At 41.1% G+C, this 17,601-nt stretch overlaps 1 protein-coding gene across 1 annotated transcript in view; it reads left to right on the top strand.

The window, feature by feature from the left end:
- The window catches only part of wdr11 (WD repeat domain 11), a 51,024-nt gene extending 36,318 nt beyond the window's left edge, over positions 1-14,706 (top strand). Inside the window, exons 19-29 of the mRNA XM_019254593.2 lie at positions 440-611; positions 751-859; positions 2,376-2,438; positions 2,781-2,846; positions 3,885-4,074; positions 5,932-6,027; positions 6,757-6,922; positions 9,522-9,619; positions 9,941-10,086; positions 11,373-11,452; positions 12,604-14,706. Coding sequence (XP_019110138.1) covers positions 440-611; positions 751-859; positions 2,376-2,438; positions 2,781-2,846; positions 3,885-4,074; positions 5,932-6,027; positions 6,757-6,922; positions 9,522-9,619; positions 9,941-10,086; positions 11,373-11,452; positions 12,604-12,806 — 1,389 coding nt within the window. The 3' untranslated portion in view covers positions 12,807-14,706. The remainder of the gene's footprint in view (positions 1-439; positions 612-750; positions 860-2,375; positions 2,439-2,780; positions 2,847-3,884; positions 4,075-5,931; positions 6,028-6,756; positions 6,923-9,521; positions 9,620-9,940; positions 10,087-11,372; positions 11,453-12,603) is intronic.
- The last annotated feature ends 2,895 nt before the right edge of the window (positions 14,707-17,601 follow it).

Below are 17,601 nucleotides of genomic sequence, written 5' to 3'. Positions count from 1 at the left end.
TTTTTAGTCCCCAATTGTAAAAGGCAGACAACAGATGGATCAAGCTGCAAAGGGGAACAAGCAGGTTTGGGGAAAAGAGGAGTAGAGAGAGAGGGAGGAGGAGGAGAGACTGAGGGAGGAGAGGAAGTGCAGGAGAGATCTCTGAAATGCTTCAGTGCTCTGCTGACAGCTCGGATGCACTGACTCCCATACAGCCACAGGAAAACATAGAATGAGATAGAGGTTTTGGAGAACCTCCTGAAAAGGCTGTTTGTCTACTAAGCCTTCCATTGTGTATCCTGCTATACTTAACATTAACTTGTTACCCATTGTGTTGGCCATCCTCTGTTGGTACAACAGGCTTTTATTAAATCCAGAAATTGTTCATTTCCCACCATTCCCCTGTAAAATAAGCTTTTACGTGACATTTGAAATGAACTCCCTCTGTCTGTATATGCAGGTTCAAATGGTCAGCAGCATGCGGATCGGCCGCAATGTGAACTATCGCATCCTAGACATTGACTGGTGCACATCAGACAAGGTTGTGCTGGCCTCTGATGATGGCTGCATCCGAGTGTTGGAGATGGCCATGAAGTCTGCTAGCTACCGCATGGATGAGCAAGACCTGACCGGTGAGTGAGTGTGAAGGAATGATATATGGTTTTTAAATATATATCCAATTACACATAATGACACATGATGTAACACTACTCACGAGGCAGCCACAGCCTAATATTGTGTTCCTTCTGATTTGTGGGGGAATATGTTCAGATCCAGTGTGGTGTCCTTACCTTCTGGTGCCCCGTGCCGCACTCACTCTCAAGTCATTCCTCCTGCTGCAGCCCTGGTCAGGAACCTTCACCATGGATATCACTCAGGTGTAAGTTCCCAACTCTGAAAGACTCGCTGTGTCCACTCTAAAATCACCCCCTCTTATCATGCCAGGTTAGTTAGTGTGGTTAACACAGAGACAGTATATCTTAATTTTTCAATTCCACCTGACCAGCATCTCTTTGGACTGTGTGAAAACAGCTGCCAGAAGAAGGCAAACCCACATGACAATAGACCAAAGTCCAAAAAGCAATTCTTGACTTCCATTTTTTCCTAGTCTTCATATTCCTGTACTTCATGCGTACAAAGATATTTCTTTAAAACAGCTTTGTAAACAACTTGGTAAGTGAAACTTGTAGAAGAATAAAACGGCACTGCATGAACAGACTTTTTTTATTACTCTAGATGCCCTGAGCCAGTCTACAAAATTGGTATCAGGGCTGACCGTTTTTTATAATTTGTATCAGCTTTGTCAAGCCTAATCCGAACTGATCCTTTGTTTACTGTGGCGAATTGTTGTTGGGTACACCGGCTGTAAAATAAAAAAAATAAAAATAAGTACTGGTACCTCCCTTTATCCCTAAAGCATGGCGCTGCAAGCAAGCTGAGCAGCACATTAATAGTGGCCAGGAGTTTCAGTTGTTGATATCCACACAGCGTGCATCAGTGACTGAGCAGAGCTACTTTAGGTCAAATGGCATTTGAACTTGTACCACACATCGTTGAACTCGAGGATTATAACAGGCTGTCAATCTTCTGTTTAACTTACCTGCAACAGCAGTTACAGACTGTCTCACTCACTTCTCACCACATACAGTATGAAAACTCAATAAATCACTATGAAGAGGTTTTGAGCCGCAGAATAGAATCTGAAAGTGTTATCTAAGTTTTAGATCAGTTTCAGCATAAAAATGATTCACTAGGGTCTTGATAGTGCCATCCATATTTAATACAATTTTACTTTGGATTTTAATTTTAGTTCAGTTTTAAGTTAGTCGTGAGCAGCAGATAGTTGTGTTTAGTAATATATGAAACTAAATCAGATTTGAAAGACCAAATTGTTCTTAAGAATTAGGGTCGAGAAAACTGAATTGAATGAACCAAACGCCAAGGTACAGTATAAGACTCACCTTGATGTATTCTTTTATAACACCATACCATCTGCCAACCTCCCAAGCATTTAGTTTATTGCCTTCATAAATACATACCCAATTTACCAGTATAAGCAAGTCACCTTTGTAAACAAGTCAACACCGGAGCCATTAGAGGAGAAATTTGTGTTTTTTCAGATGGCTACATCTGTGTTTAACTATATCCTGATGTAAATATGCCTCAAATAAACCGAGCCCTCTGTGTGACACAGCTTTCTTCCATTAAACACACACAGCTGCCTTATCACAAGTCAGGCAATTTTATTAACAGCACTCACACGTTGCTACCTGACCTCAGCATAAATGCTCAAATAGAGTTATCCATTATCTGACACCACAGATTGACTTCTGCAGGCTTTTAACCTCCCACCTTGTTTTGGAGCCATATCACTGAGTTTGATCCTTCTGTTTCAGAGACTACAATGAGAAAAATGAGATAAAAGGCCTGATCCAGGAGCAGCTCAACTCCTTGTCAAAGTGAGTTCTTTCTAATGGTAATGAATCTGCACTGTAGCTCATATAAAATATTCAGCATTAATGTCATGATGCAAACGGCACTAATCGGATGTTGTGCGTATGTGTATGTATGAGTGTCTGCCAAAGTATCTGTGCCAAGTGTCAGTTTTTGTTTTTGTAGTTTTGGCTTGCGGTCGATTCCCAAGCTCCTTTGTGTTTAGACAGCAGGCCCAAAGAGCATGTAGCCTGTGGGTTGACAGATAAGAAGAATCTCCTCTAACAGCCACACTCAGCCCGCTGTGTTTGAGAAGTGTAATTGGCTCTTACTGTGTTCTGATTGTCTGTCTGTGACTGGCTCCCTAGTGATATGAAGAGTGTGCTGCAAGACCCAGAGCTCAGTCTGCTTCAGCGCTGCCTCCTGGTCTCAAGGTGAGTTGAGGCCCAGCATGGAGTTACAACTGTTTGTTGTTGGCACAGACTGCACTGTGTTCAGTGGGGCTTACTAGTTCTACAGCATGAATATTTTTTTAACATGCAGACAGCGCACCTATGTCAAAGACTCACTGTACTCACTGTAAATGATCAATTTAGGCAGTAGATTGGATCTATTTGTTACAGTGATCTAAAGCCAAACTGGGTTTGCAGTCAAGGTACTTGTTAGATTTGTTCAGGATATATTTCAACTGAGCAAGATATAATTAGATGGATCAGAAGTGATATCTTTACAGAAATCTGTGCTTAATCATACCCTTAAATATCATTACATTCAGTTTGTATTTTATTTTTTTACATTTTGCTTAAATCATCGTATGTAATGTGATGAGCAGCATGATCCGATCTTGTGAGTTGAATAAACTTGTCTTTTAAACGGGCAAATTATCAGTCAAAATACGAGGGTTTATTTTTGCTCCAACAGTACAGTCGTGATTCTCTATCTCCACAACAAAGCATAACATCAGAGCTGGTGTCAGCAACTCTGATCTAGTCTCTGCTCCAGTTCTCATTTCCCTTGAGCATCTGACAAATCTAGAGCAGCCAGTCTGAGCGGATATGCAATATTTCACCTCTCCCATTTACAGCCAGTTATTAAAACTATGATTTACCTAGAAAACCAGTTCCGTTTGTTGTAAGGCAAATGCTGTGAAGGCAGAGAGCTCATGATTATCATGTCCGTCCAAGATTTCGAGCCATTGATAATGTGGCAAGGTAGCCTAGCAACATCTGTGTGCCTGTGCAGACATGTTACAAGGACCTTGGAAAGAAAAGGATGTGGAGAGGGGGTTGGTATGGAGCTTGCTGAAAGAGCAAGGCGTAGGCTGGAAGATACAGGAACTATGGTCATTAGAGAGCAAACTATTAGAAGAACCAAGCTGCATGTTGATTCAGACTGCAGAATTAGGCTAACTACCCCGGACAGAGCATCTACCACTCTGGGCCCAGCTAATCAGCTGTTGTGGTAAATCACAGGCTGTTCGGGGATGAGTCAGATCTTCACTTCTGGACAGTGGCGTCCCACTACATCCAGTCGTTTGCCCAGGCTCGCCAGCTGAGCATGTCGACTGCGGAGGTTCAGGCTCAAAGTGATGGAACCCAGACGTCACCTCAGAACCATCTGGACATCTGCCATGACGTCCTGTGTGAGAGCTCCTACTTCCAGGTCAGTGAGACAAGAAAAGACGAAGAAGTGTTAGTCTGTTTTGGTCACTTTTTCTTTGTTTAACAGAGACAATAGAGACATATACACAATCCCTGCAGTCAACATTTGAAAATTCCCTTAGGAGTCATCCAGAGACACTTATTATCCTCAAGTCAGACCACGCACAAACACCATCCTCTCTCCTGTCAACCAGTGTCAACAACATTGGCCCGGTCACACAGTGCATTCCATTATTAATGAAATTGTGTCCCGGTCTTGCAACTCACACTTTGAAGTCTTTGAGGTCAAATCTATTTTTCACTTTGTCCTCGCTACATTTAATTCCCTGAACGTTTCCTCACAGTGATTGTAGCCCACACCGGGGTGCTCAATTTAAAAATAAAAAATAAAAAAATCCCTCTCTTGTTTGCTCCGTGTCATTGCTCGGATCAATGCGTCTTGCTGATGCCATAGCTGAACCAGCGTACAAGGCCTCTATTAACAATGCCCTGAGTCTTCTCTATTTTTTTTTTTTCAAACTTTAATTATCGACTTAGTTTGTTCTGAAGTGTGTTAGAAAAGTTTCTTTAGAAGATGCTCATTGATTGGTACTCCTCTTGTGTGCCTCCGTCTTGGTTGGCACGGCAGCCACACAACGGATTGAACTTTTTTTTTCATTTTGTTTTTCATTTTGTGGTTGTGATGTACCACACATCGTTTTTTTTTTTGTCCAGGCTGCAGAAAATACTTCTGTGGACTTTAGAGATGAATAGTAATTAAAAAGTTGGCACAGTACACAGTGTACAAGTGGAGACACTCACACACAAGGTTTTTGGTAAGTGTGTTCTTTTTCCTCATAAGGCTACATCAATGTAAAGAAGAAAGCCGAGGACAAGAGTCGAGAGAACATGTATCTTTTTTGATGAAAGACAATTAGCCAGAAAAATGTGAAGTAACTTTTAACTAGCATTAAAGTTTGAAGCAGCAGAATGTAAATTCAATGTTTCAGTCTAATTTCAGTAACTAGTTGTTCTGGGGGGATTATGCACCATTCTGTTTTTGAGAAAGTTCTACTTCCTGTTAATGAGGATCCACGCAGTGATCACAAAGTTAAAACTTTCAAAGAGCTACCCAGACAGTCTGCAGCTACATTTGGCTCCTGTTGTCATAAAACGGCTTCAGTGGCAGAACTATGATTGTAATTACTAATATCTAAGACTACAACACAGAGCACACAGAACTCATTTGGTATCTCTGCAAGAATTCATGCTCACAGCTGTGATTCACAGAAGAATTCATCATAATAAAGTATTTTTAAAAAAAAGTAAAGCTTCTGTGTTAAATATAGATGTGCAAGTGTGTACACACACAGAGACGCACACGCAGCCTGTATAACTCATTTTCAACTATGCTGTTATCTTTCTCCTCATTCTATTCGATTTTCCCCTTCTAGTCTACTTATAAAACTGATAAGCTCTCACACTTTGAAACATCTATCGCTATTTTCATGTTACATGCTGTCATTTGCTCACTGGAAGAAAATCTGATCTCTCGTCAGGGACGATGTAATGAAACAATGTTGAAAAAGCCACCAGTAATGAAAGGCAATACCGGATGTTCTGGCACCATAAAACTCCTGGATATTTCAAAGACAATATAATTACACTCCCTATCTCTGGATTCTGTATTTCTATAATTATCTTCCATGTCTTTTTTGCTCATCATTACTCTTTTAATGTCCTTAGTGTACAATCTGTGTACCTACTCATTCCATCTGTGCCTCTCTCCCACACCTGGAAAGAAAAAGATGTGGAGAGGGAAAGAAGTGTAAAAAAACAAGGTAAACTAACTTATGGCTCCACATTTACTGCTCAACAGAAGTTCCAGTTGGATCGGGTTCATCTGCAGGAGGTGAAGCGCTCCAGTTATGAACACACTAAGAAATGTGCCGACCAGCTCCTCCTGCTGGGTCAGGTAAGTATTACACTACACACGAAACGATGTCTGTAAGGAGGACGTGATTACATGTTTACATTCATATCATATGGGAGTGAAATTGGATTATTATTATTATTATTATTATTATATGCATAACAGTTGTTAACAACATAATCCTCCCTCACAAATAAATGGATAAACTCTAAATTTTTGTTTTTAGCTGTCACATTTACTTTGATGATTCAAAAAAAACAATGTGACAAATTTTGCCTGTTTCTTGCAGCTTTCAGAATATTAAGTAACCTAATCTCACACACACAAACACACACGCCTTCACACCTTCATACTCAGCTGCACATACATGCATATTGTCATAATGGTAATGGGTCATATTGGTGCTGTGGAACCTAATGAAGCAAAGATGGATGATAAGTGGTGCCTCCATCTTCCCCTGCATCTCAATCTGTAGAGATTGGAGTCACCTCTTCCCTCTCAATGTCACCACTCTCCCTCTAATCACAGGCTGTAATCAGCAGGCTGTTAGTTGGAGGCTCAGTCCTGCAACAAACAGTCTGAGCTGACCCCAGCATGAGGCTTCATCTACACCAGATGAAAAGCATGATAATAAACATAATTTACCCTTATTACTCTGTCTTGTTCAGCTCACATAGTAGTTACCTGCCCATTCTGCTAATGCTTTCTCTCTCTGTCTCTCTCTGTGCCACCTCAGTCATTACATTCTCATGTCTTTGTTGTTGCTTTCAGACGGACCGGGCAGTGCAATTACTGTTGGAGACAAGTGCTGACAACTCCAGCTACTACTGTGATTCACTCAAAGCCTGCTTAGTGACCACCATCACCTCTTCAGGCCCTTCACAGTCCACCATTAAACTAGTGGCCACCAACATGATTGCCAACGGCAAGCTAGCAGGTAGTGTAACTGTATGTCTGATAGCAGTTAGCAACGTTGTCCTCTCTTATTTTAGTGCCTTAAAATATAATCTGTCTATTCTTCAGGCCCTAAAATGAACCGGATGCCTTTTTAAAATCTGTTTTATGTTTAGGTTTAAAAAAGGTTCTGCATTTTATACCTGGAAAAACCAGTACAGCCTGGCCGACCAGCTTTATGGATTTTCGCAATTATTTACAATTAAAATTTGGATTTGACTCTATCCACATATTGCATAACGATTGTGGTTACTGCCAGCACATTCACAGTGTATTAAGAAATAATCACAAAATGCTATATCACTGAAAACACCAGTGAAATTTATTCAGGCTTCCTCCACACCTACCTTCTCTTGGGTCTTAGTCAATTAGGTTTTTAATGTTATTGATGCACCCACGAAGGTGACGGTGGTGTCTGGAAAGATGTCCATGTAGAAATGCCACGCTGGTAGGAAAAGAAAAAACCGAGGGTTGAAATCTGAACACAGATGGCGAAAAAACATAGCTTTAGTTTTATGATGACATAAATAAAGTATTTCATTTGGAGCTTTTTCTCTGACGTCATCGGGAACAGCCTTTTTTGCTGCTGTCAACAAGCCCTCTGAACTTCTATCTACCAGAGCCTGCAATGAATTTGCCTCCTTCTTCAATCAGTTCCTCCAGACCAGGCACAGGGAATGTGTCCCTGTGTCCACTTAAAATCAATTCAGATAGCATGGAACAAATTTCAACCATTCATTAAAAACTTGAGGAGGACATTATAGCTATCTGAAATCGTCCTTTTGCTACTGTGATGTTTTACTAACAGGCTTTTATAAAATTGTTTCTAATTGCACAGCCTCAGATCTTTTACAAATTGTCAACATGTCTCTTTTTTTCAGGAAAACTGAAAGTCCTGAAAACTGCAGTCATCAAGCTACTCTTAAAAAAGAACAATTTAGAAAGTTCACTAATTAACAGTTATAAACCAATACTAAACCTCCTGTTTTTTAACAGTTGAACAACTTTTTGGCACTAAACAACTCTCTGAAATGCAGCCGCTGTCTGTGTTTAAAGTGGATGTTGTTGAAGATCTTAACAAAACTAGTGTTAGTGCTGTGGTGTAGACAAAATCCTGTCTTGATATAATTGGATCTCAGCGCTGCATATGAAATAGTGAACCACAAAATATTACTAGACTAACTTGGCATAACTTTCTGGTACACTTCTTAACTGGTTTGAACGATCATGGTCTATGGTAATTACTTCATGTGGAATTCCCCAAGGGTCCATTCTGGAGCCTTTTCCGTTCAACATTTGTCAGCTTCCACTAGCTCAAATAATGCAAAACAACATTATACAGTCGTCCCTCGCTATGACACGGTTCACTTTTTGCGGACTCGCTGTTTCGCAGATTTTTTTTAGTGTAATTTTGCATGTTTTTTTTTTTTACAGCGTACTGTACAGTATGAACGCGCATTGCGTTCTGCGTCCTAAATTGGCTAAGGGAGAACCACACGTGTGTTCTGCGTCCTGATTAACTAAGGGAGTACAGTATAAAATGCGTGTAAAAAGGTGTATAAAAGTGTTTGGTTAGGGGAAATGCGTGTAAAAAGGTGTATAAAAGTGTTTGGTTAGGGGTTTTACAGCCTAAAAACATGTATAATAATAAATTGTAAAACTTACTTTGCGGATTTTGTTTATTGCGGGTTATTTTTAGAACATATCCCCGCGATAAACGAGGGACCACTGTATTACCATTATCATGTACATAATCATAATCAACAACCATGTCACCGGACTATAATCCTGTACAAGTGCTGAGTAGGTGCATTGAACTAATCATAGATTGGATGTGCCAGAATAATCTTCAGTTAAACAAAGATATGACGGAGAAAATTGTTTTTGGAGCCAAAGAAAAATTCAATTCAGTTTTGTCACATAAAGTCATAAAAGAACAATTGTTGTCAAATGTATTCCTGTGAGCTCTGACTATACATTCTTAATGGGACTAAATAAGTCATAATAACGGCAACAACAACTGCAGCGACAACAACAATAGCAATAAGGAATAAATAAACTATCCTAGGCAGTGTCCTCATTTAGGATCCTAGTGGCCTGAGGGTAGAAGCTCTTCCTGAGCCACCCATTGCTGACCTGATGTATCTGGAACCATCTTCCCGATCACAGCAGGGAGAAAAGCCCAATATCCGGGTGGTTGGATTCCTTATTGATTGTCCTAGACTTATTTTTGCAGCATCTGGTATAGAGGTCTAGACAGAACCTATTGTATGTTCATTTGGTCAATGCTCAGCTGCAATCTGTCATGTTAAAAACTGCAAGTCAAGCCAGAGATCTTGACTGAATGAAATTAGGCTTAAACTGCACTGCAACCCCACTTTTACTCTCCTGTTTTATCTTACTTTTATTGTTACTTTCTGGATGCCTTTTATGTTTTATGTAAAGCACATTGAATTGCCTCGTTGTTGAAATGTGCTATACGAATAAACTTTTCTTTCCCTGGTGTCTGAGCAGAGTTAGCCATCAGAGGCCATCATTTCTCCACCTCACGTTTGTGTACAAATTCTTTTGCTGTCTGTCAGAGGGAGTACAGCTGTTGTGCTTGATTGACAAGGCGGCGGATGCTTGCCGCTACTTGCAGACCTACGGGGAGTGGAACCGTGCTGCCTGGCTGGCTAAGGTAATTTGGCATGACGCTGTCCATCATGAGGAAACATCTGATACTGTGTAATGTTTGGATGTTTTTCAGTGTGTGAGCATCTGAGTAGTGGGTTAAACTTATTTCTTACTATTTGTTTGGATCCTTGCAACTATGTTTTAATAAGTTTCCTTATTATCTCTACCATTGAGAGTGATACATTAGGGCAATATAGCCAAATTAGGAACATTTAGAGCTGCACAACACCAGTATGTTCTTATGCTGTACATAAAATGTAAAAGTAAGGATGCACCTTTGAAGCAGTTGTGGTTTCAGTGCCTTGCATGTTGTGTGTGTTTCCAGGTGCGTCTGAGCCCGGCAGAAAGCTCGGATGTACTGAAGCGATGGGCCGAGCACCTGTGCTCCCCGCAGGTCAACCACAAGTCCAAAGCCATCCTGGTGCTGCTTTCCCTGGGCTGCTTTTACAAAGTTGGAGAGATGCTCCACAGGTAAAAACCAGAAGCTATTTTGATCCTACTGTATATATTCAGACATAAAAGGAGTGCCTGTAGTCTTAAAAAAGTATTGAATTTCATGATGAGAAACTTCAACTTTTTAAATTTTTATTTTTGACTGGGCTGCAGCTAGCCCTATGTTCTGACTCACTATTCTGACTCACTGAGTGAGTCATGAATTTACACTATTGATCAGTTGATCACCCCATTGGCTGTTGCTCTTTTCTTGAATAGGCACGAAGGTTTGTTACACACCATAATGCCTTCCAAGGCTATTGTTTTTGGGCTCATCCCTCTACACCAACGTACTAGTATAGAAGGTGAGACCAGACAGTGGACTCCCAAAAACTTTTTTTTTTAATTCAGATGGAATAAAGGAACTAATGTGGCCCACAGTTTAGAAGTGTATTTTGTATATACTTCTTTAGGCTTCCACTCCCCACAAGGACAAATACACCCACAACACAAGAAATCAGTAACCTTGGCAATGCATCACAGTGCGTATATGCGCACAGATAGAACAGAAACAGTACGATAGCTGATATTCACTTTGAGGTAATGACACTGGAAAGCAACATAAAACCTACTGCTGTGAGAGACAGAGATAGTAACAGCCCAGCAGAGTGCAGAGTAGGAGAGAAAACAGCTCTCTAGGCACAGAGAGACATGAGGGAGTGTGCAGAGTTAAAGCACCTCACATTAACAATCAGTCTTTCAGAACACCCAGATTCAGAGAGGGTCATGTAAAATGAGAGACATCTTGCAGATAGAAATGAATGAAAGGGCAGGAGGATACTATATATTGATGCATATACTTTTTTATATAATAAGTTCTCTTTAAAATCAAACATCTTAAGGTATGAGCCTGTCTTGTTAAAAATGTATTTACACTGACTTTTCTCTGCTTGACCTTTCTCTGCTCTACTCCCTGCTTATTTCATCCACACTCATGAACACTTGAGTCTTTCTCAGTTTCTGCTTCTCTCCCTGGGAACACTGAAGGGCACTTCACAGTGTATGATATGGTCTGACCCCATACCTTTTTACCTCAGCATCGATCTGCTGCGGGTCTCCTCCTCCTCCTTGACAGCTTGTGTTCTGAGACGCCTCAGGGGCGGCAAGACCTCTCAGAGAGAAATAGAGTGGCATCGGGACGACAGGGTTGATGTCTGCTTTAGGATCACAGACATCACAGGCAGTGATGATGCTGGTTTCTGACAATAGCTCTCACCATCTCCTTCTGCCTGTGTCTTTGTCTCCTTCTTTCTATATCCTGGCAGTATGAGGCACTTTGATCGTGCCGCCCTCTTCATCGAAGCCTGTTTGAAGTATGGGGTTATGGAGGCCAACGACTCTTCCAATATCCTTTTTGAAAAACCCATTACTGTACTCTGAGGGACATTTATAACCAGAGTTAGCTTTGCCACTAACTCTGTCCATCTCTACTGCAGACGAGCACTCAAGATTTTTCTCAGTCAAAGTCAATTAAGATGCTCCACTGAGTGATTTACAACCAGACCAGGACCAGACTAACCAAAATGAACTGGACCCAAACACAATGTTACGGGAATTTTAAAGAAAAACCCTTAAATAAGGAGGATCGAATTCAAAGCATCAAAGTTTAAGTTGAATTTATTGTTCTTGTACAAGAGGAGCGTTTCACAGTTAAAACATCCAACTAACTGTGTAACCCTAATTTTTATAACACACAAACTCAGGTGCAATACCCAGACTTGCCTTAGCTAAAACTAATGCTGTCAGTATAAGTAGTAGTAACTACAAGTCCTGCAAGAATCCTCACTTCATGAAGGTTGGAATAGTAGTTTATGATGAAGCTGTTTTTAAAGAGGTGATTAAAAGTCATTTTGGTGTGCTTCAGCTTCAGTTGTATTTTATCTAACAGTATTGCATAAAATTGTTTAATTATTCAGCTGACCTTCATTGATTGAAATGAGATTTTGGAAATGTCTGTTTGACCAGTAAAGCCATAAAAAATCGGATCTGGTCTGAGTGAAACAACTAGTGCATGGACATGCTAAAATTGATCACAAAAATGTAACTGCCCTGCTTAATCCATAAAGACAGACTCAGCCGTGCCACATGTCTCACCTCAATGCAAGCAGGTAGAATTGGAGCCATGAAAATACCACACAAGCACAAAGAATCAGACAACTGCCAAAAATTACAACTGAATGTGTGGTAATACTGACATACAGCTCTTTAAATGTAACTCTGTGCAATTAATATCATTTCTTTTTACCCCCAAACTGTTCAGTGACCCCTTCTGCCCTGTATGGCAGCATCTGCATTCATTTTGTGCCTCATTTATTTCAGTTACCTTTTTGTATGCAGACATTGTGATGTTAATCGTGTTAAAATGCATCTCCAATCATTTAGGTGGATCAACAACACTTTACCAGTGTAACATAAAATAAACGCATAGTTTTAAGTGGCTTTCATTGGCTTACTGCGTTTCGAATGTTATGAATTCTCCTTAACCTGCGTTTGCACATAAACTCATCGAAGCATCATTTCTGGACTACGCACGGCTGCTCCGCACGCTGGGCCTGAGAGAGGGTGCCGCTCTGTGGGCATCACGGGCCGGCACCGCTGGCGAGCAGCTGATGGAGGAGCTGTTCCAGGGAGAGGGGGGAATACCAGAAGCGGTTTTTGGCAAAGAGGAAGTAGTGATGGGCCAGGAGAGCACCGCGTGACCTCCAAAGATGAGGTCTGGAAGAGAACACACTCTTTTGGTGCAAATCTAGGGTCGTCCATTCAGTCCAGCTTCTATAATGTAACCATTGTGAATTCGCTCTGAGTCGGTATCCAGGGGGATTATGAACATCATCTCCTCATCACGAGGAGAGAGGAGATCGGATGAGTTTTCTCCATGTGAAGTTCGTCATTGGAGTCTGCCTGTGTCTGTGGCTGTAATGACGTTTCTTAATGTTTAGTATGACTAGTGTGTTTGTGTGCATATGTGTATGCATGTAACAGCCCCAAAAGAAACACACTTTTGTCCTGATTCCCCCAACAAGTGAAATAATACACATTATTGATATTGGTCTACTTTTTTGTTGTTGTTGTTCTTGTTGGTTGATGAATTTAACTCATTAGATTTTTTAATGGTTGCTGGTTGAGCTTTATTTTTTGTGCCTGTATTAATAACTTCAAAGTGCTGTTGTAGGTCTACAGATTTAATTATCCTTTTTTGCTGCTGGGATTAAATGTGGCGTGATGAATTTAAAATAATACGTTCCTCATGTAATTTTGAAAATGCACTGCCATTATAGAAGGTCTCCCTAACTACTCCATGACTGAATTCCAAAATTATTTTTATTTTTTATTTTTTTTGCACTTTTGATTGAACCAAAAACACTGCGTTATTTTAATAACTTTGCTTCCTCTGCCCTCCCTGTAACAGACACAATAAAACTCCAGACAGACACTTGCTGTAACAGACTGGATGTTTAATCCACAGCAGGGGAGGTGCTCTATAAATGACTGACCAAAGCCTGCTACTGCACAAGCCTGTAAATTAGTCAGCCAGGCCACTCCGCCCTTATTAGACACTTATTAGTTAAATTATCTCTCTATTAAGAGTGGGCCCGCTGCCACGTGGATGACACCATTTAATTATCTCATGTAGCATTCAGTTCAGTTAACCAGATTTTGTCATTAATCCATTCCATTAAATTAATTTGTATTTTTTAATTTTCTACTTTTATGAAGACTCGAGGGGATACTTTTGCTCTCTGTATTCTTTGGTGTTTGTTCTCTGGCGTGTGTGTGAGTGTGTGTGTGTGTCTTGCAAGAAAAGCTGTGATGTGTTGTTACTCATTTTAATCAGACCTCTGATGGAACCATTTACAAACGAGTAATCTGTGCTGCTGCCACTGTCGCTCAGTCATCACAAAAATGACTGACTCACAGTTTAGGACCTGGTTTAGACCTGCAGCCACCTCTCCTCTCCTCTGCTCTGCTTTTGCCTCATCTTTACGTAGTGAATATCTACCGATCATCAAAATCATCTGTGTGACAATGCAAAGACTTTAGTGATTGTTGTGTTGAATTGCCTTCTAATGTGTTAAGTTGTCCTGAAACAAGACAGTAACTCCATCCACAGGACCTTTTCTTGTGTGTCATTGTGTTTCATAAACACGTCAGTGCTGTGTTACAGTTAACCCCAGGCAGTGTCACTATGGCAACCCAGGCCTATTTTTGGGGACTACATGTTATTCCTGTAGATCCATTTCACATAGCTCCACTTACATACGGTAGGATCTCGAGAGTCCAGCATAGAGTTACAACCCAACAGATAATCAGCTGTAGTTTACTTGATGCTGTGTGCCCTCCTCCAATCATGTCATACAGTATTGTGGAAGCACCATGTACTGTACTGCCTCTTTATGATTAGGCACTAGTTTGATTAACACTTGCTGCTTTTCTTTGTAATTAGATGAAGTAAACAAAGTTTAGCCTTTTTTTTCATTGTTCTCTGTATATTGTTAACATGGTGATCCTAATGCTTTAAGCAACAAAAAAAAAATATTACAAGTGAAAAAAAGATATACTGTATGTATATATGGATGGCAATAAAATCAAAATTATTAACTTTGTAGTTTCAGTGTGTTGTTTCCTGTCTAAAGATGTTGACACAAGAGGGCGCTCTTACCCCTCATTAGGAGGCAAAGGGACTGTGGCTCTTTTGTGTTTAATGTCAGGCGCTTTGTGCAAAAAGGTCTGTTATATCAAGAGCTCTTAGCAATTATCCAACTTTAATTTCAACCCAGGTAGATTGAATTTGAACGTTCATTTATCAAACTGTCTTAAAAGCGAATAAGCTCCTGCATGAGTCGCTTCCGCAATTAATTACTTCTTTTCTGCTCAGAAGGAGGGCCAACAGCTGGCTTCAGCTCGCTGCCCAGGTCTAACCGTTTTCACCCTTTTCTTCGCCTCAGATTTTTTTCATTGATGTGTATTCTGTTTCTTCTCTCTCTCCCTCTCTCTCTTCTGCAAGAAGCCGAGCACAAAGGAGAAGAAAAACAGTCTGAAACAGAAGGCTACACAAATGACTTGCTTGTGTTCCTTTAATGGCTTAATGAATAACTGCCGGAGAGCCGATCCAGCCGTTACAGCCAGGTCATCAGTATGCAGGACCTCACTACAGGATTTCTATTCTGTTCAACTGCTTATACTTTAGGCTACCACCCAGCTAGCCAAATGGCTCTGATAACAACACCCACCCAGCCATCCTCACTTGTCACTTCCCTTTTCCACCTTATATGCACTTTATCCCTCTTTTTCTGCTTTTCTTCCACCTAAAGAAAACAAGCAGACACCATGCCAACTCATGTTCTTGTTGCACCCTACCTCTTCTAATTTCCTGGAAGCCTTGTTTCCATCTGCTGCTTGGCTTTCACCTCTCAGTGCCCCCCCCCACGTCCTGAAATAAGACTCAAAGTAGTGTCAAAAACACAAGATTAAGTGTGCTTGGATCCAGAGCTGTGAGGATCACTTATGTTCATTTAACAGATGGAAATCACTGGCTTTTCACGCTGCATACGGCGAGAATTAACTGTCAGCTCCAAATCAATTGTATACGGTGGTTCTGCCGTTACGCATTCTCAATCATCTGTATAAGTAAGTAGCCATTGAATTAGGCTTCTATGTGCAGCATGCAGAGGCAGAGCCAACGATGCACAGTCTGTGTGGTGAAGACTGGTGCACAGCAGGTCACTCGGTTCCCATGAGCATGTTCTCCTCTGGTGCTGACAGATAGCTTTATCCAGGATGGGCAGGTCCATGCCTGCTTGCACAACTTACTGAAAATTCACTGTGTCTTTCTCTTTGTTTGTGTGAAATGTTTTCCAGTCTGTTTTTCCCCTCCTCCCTGAGGGTTACCACTGAGTTCATCCCTCATTTTCTCTGTAATTATCCCACCTTCCATTGTTTTCTCAACACCCTCCCCAGACATTTTGGAGCATTCTTTAGTCAGCCCAAACCCCAGGTAGTGAAATTATATTTGTGTCAAGTGGCTGCTGCATTCTTGAGGATAATTATTTGTCTAGGTATCTAGATTAGTTTGCTGATTCACCCTCGACCTTTTGTGCCATGTTGAAAATAAGGTAGAATTAAATGTACATGTTTTCATTTTCTTGTTTACCCTCATCCCATCTGATGTTTCTCATCTTTGTAACCAGCCTGCCTATCTTCTCCACATCACTGTAATTCACACCTTTCTCTACACTGTTAACACTTTCTTACTCTCAGTCCACTCCACAGGCAATCTGATCTACACGTGTAAAGGTCATATCCGTTTCTCTCACACAATCACTCTCAACATCCCTCATCACCTCCCCATGCCCACATCTGGGGGTATTGACTGGCGTGGAAGGAACCCACAGGCCTGAACTCATCTGATATCTGTAGACAGCCACTCTGAGTGGTTGGAAATAATTTCCCTCCCTCCTTTCAGCTTCTGCGATTGGTTGAGCTCCTGGTTCTCCCTGATGTCTGCAGGCTCTGGTTGGCTGGGGCCCCCACCTTGGGGGCTCCAGGTGATGTTTATGTTGAAGGTATTCAGGCCCCAAGCTTTATCTGATTCCATTTAGATGAATGTCACAGTGTTCAGCAGACCATAGCCTCACCTTGCCACAACACCACACTGCTCCCATTTAAGAAAAGACATGTGTGAGAGAGTAAAGCGTGGGGGCGAGGGCTTGGGCAGGGGCAGCGTGGGGGGAACAACAGGATCTCTGGAACATTACCACACGACGACAAACTCTTATCGAGTGCCGGTAATGACTTTGCAGACAGGATAATCTTTTTAAAAAGCTCCTGCTATCTCTAAAACAGCTCTTTTGTGGCTTCCACGCGTGCATGTTGCGGCCAGGGCTGTTATTTACAAAAGAGAAGAGGAATCAATGAGTGCATTGTGTCAGGAGCGTGGTGCTGCCTCTGTCAATTACTGCAGTGTGGTCCGCAGCTTCTGCACAGGCTTTTACATGAATCTACACTACTAATCCTCAGAGAATGATCAGGGTTATGTGTGTGAAAGAGAGACTAATGATTTGCTAACAAGGCTAAGACTTGCATAGGCAGTGGGACGTGCAGGCTTCATTAGATTGACAGGCCTACTGCACTGTGGGAAATGTCCAAACTGGTAGCAAGAGGTTTATCCCATCATATTAATCTCACATATAATAGGAAATCCTCACTGCTGTGTCAACAAGCTGGAAATACACAGCTGAAAGATCTCGTCTCCAACTGTTGTTGTCAAAGCTTACACCACATCCATACTGTGTGTTTTTCTATGTGTAAATAACAAATAGTGACTGCAGAGAGATCATATTAATGACTGTGAAGCGAATAAGTATCAACTAAACAAACAAGGTGGTGAGAGACGAAGAAAGAAGTAGCTTAATGAACGAATACTTAACCAAACAAACACATTTTAAAGGGGAGAAAAAGATCATATGCTGCTGTATGCGGACACAAGATGCGTTT

This window comes from Larimichthys crocea, chromosome III, assembly GCF_000972845.2.
Source record: "Larimichthys crocea isolate SSNF chromosome III, L_crocea_2.0, whole genome shotgun sequence".
Taxonomy (NCBI): Eukaryota; Metazoa; Chordata; class Actinopteri; family Sciaenidae; genus Larimichthys; species Larimichthys crocea.
Note: the sequence above shows the minus strand (reverse complement) of the source record. Positions and strands in the feature narration are given on the sequence as shown.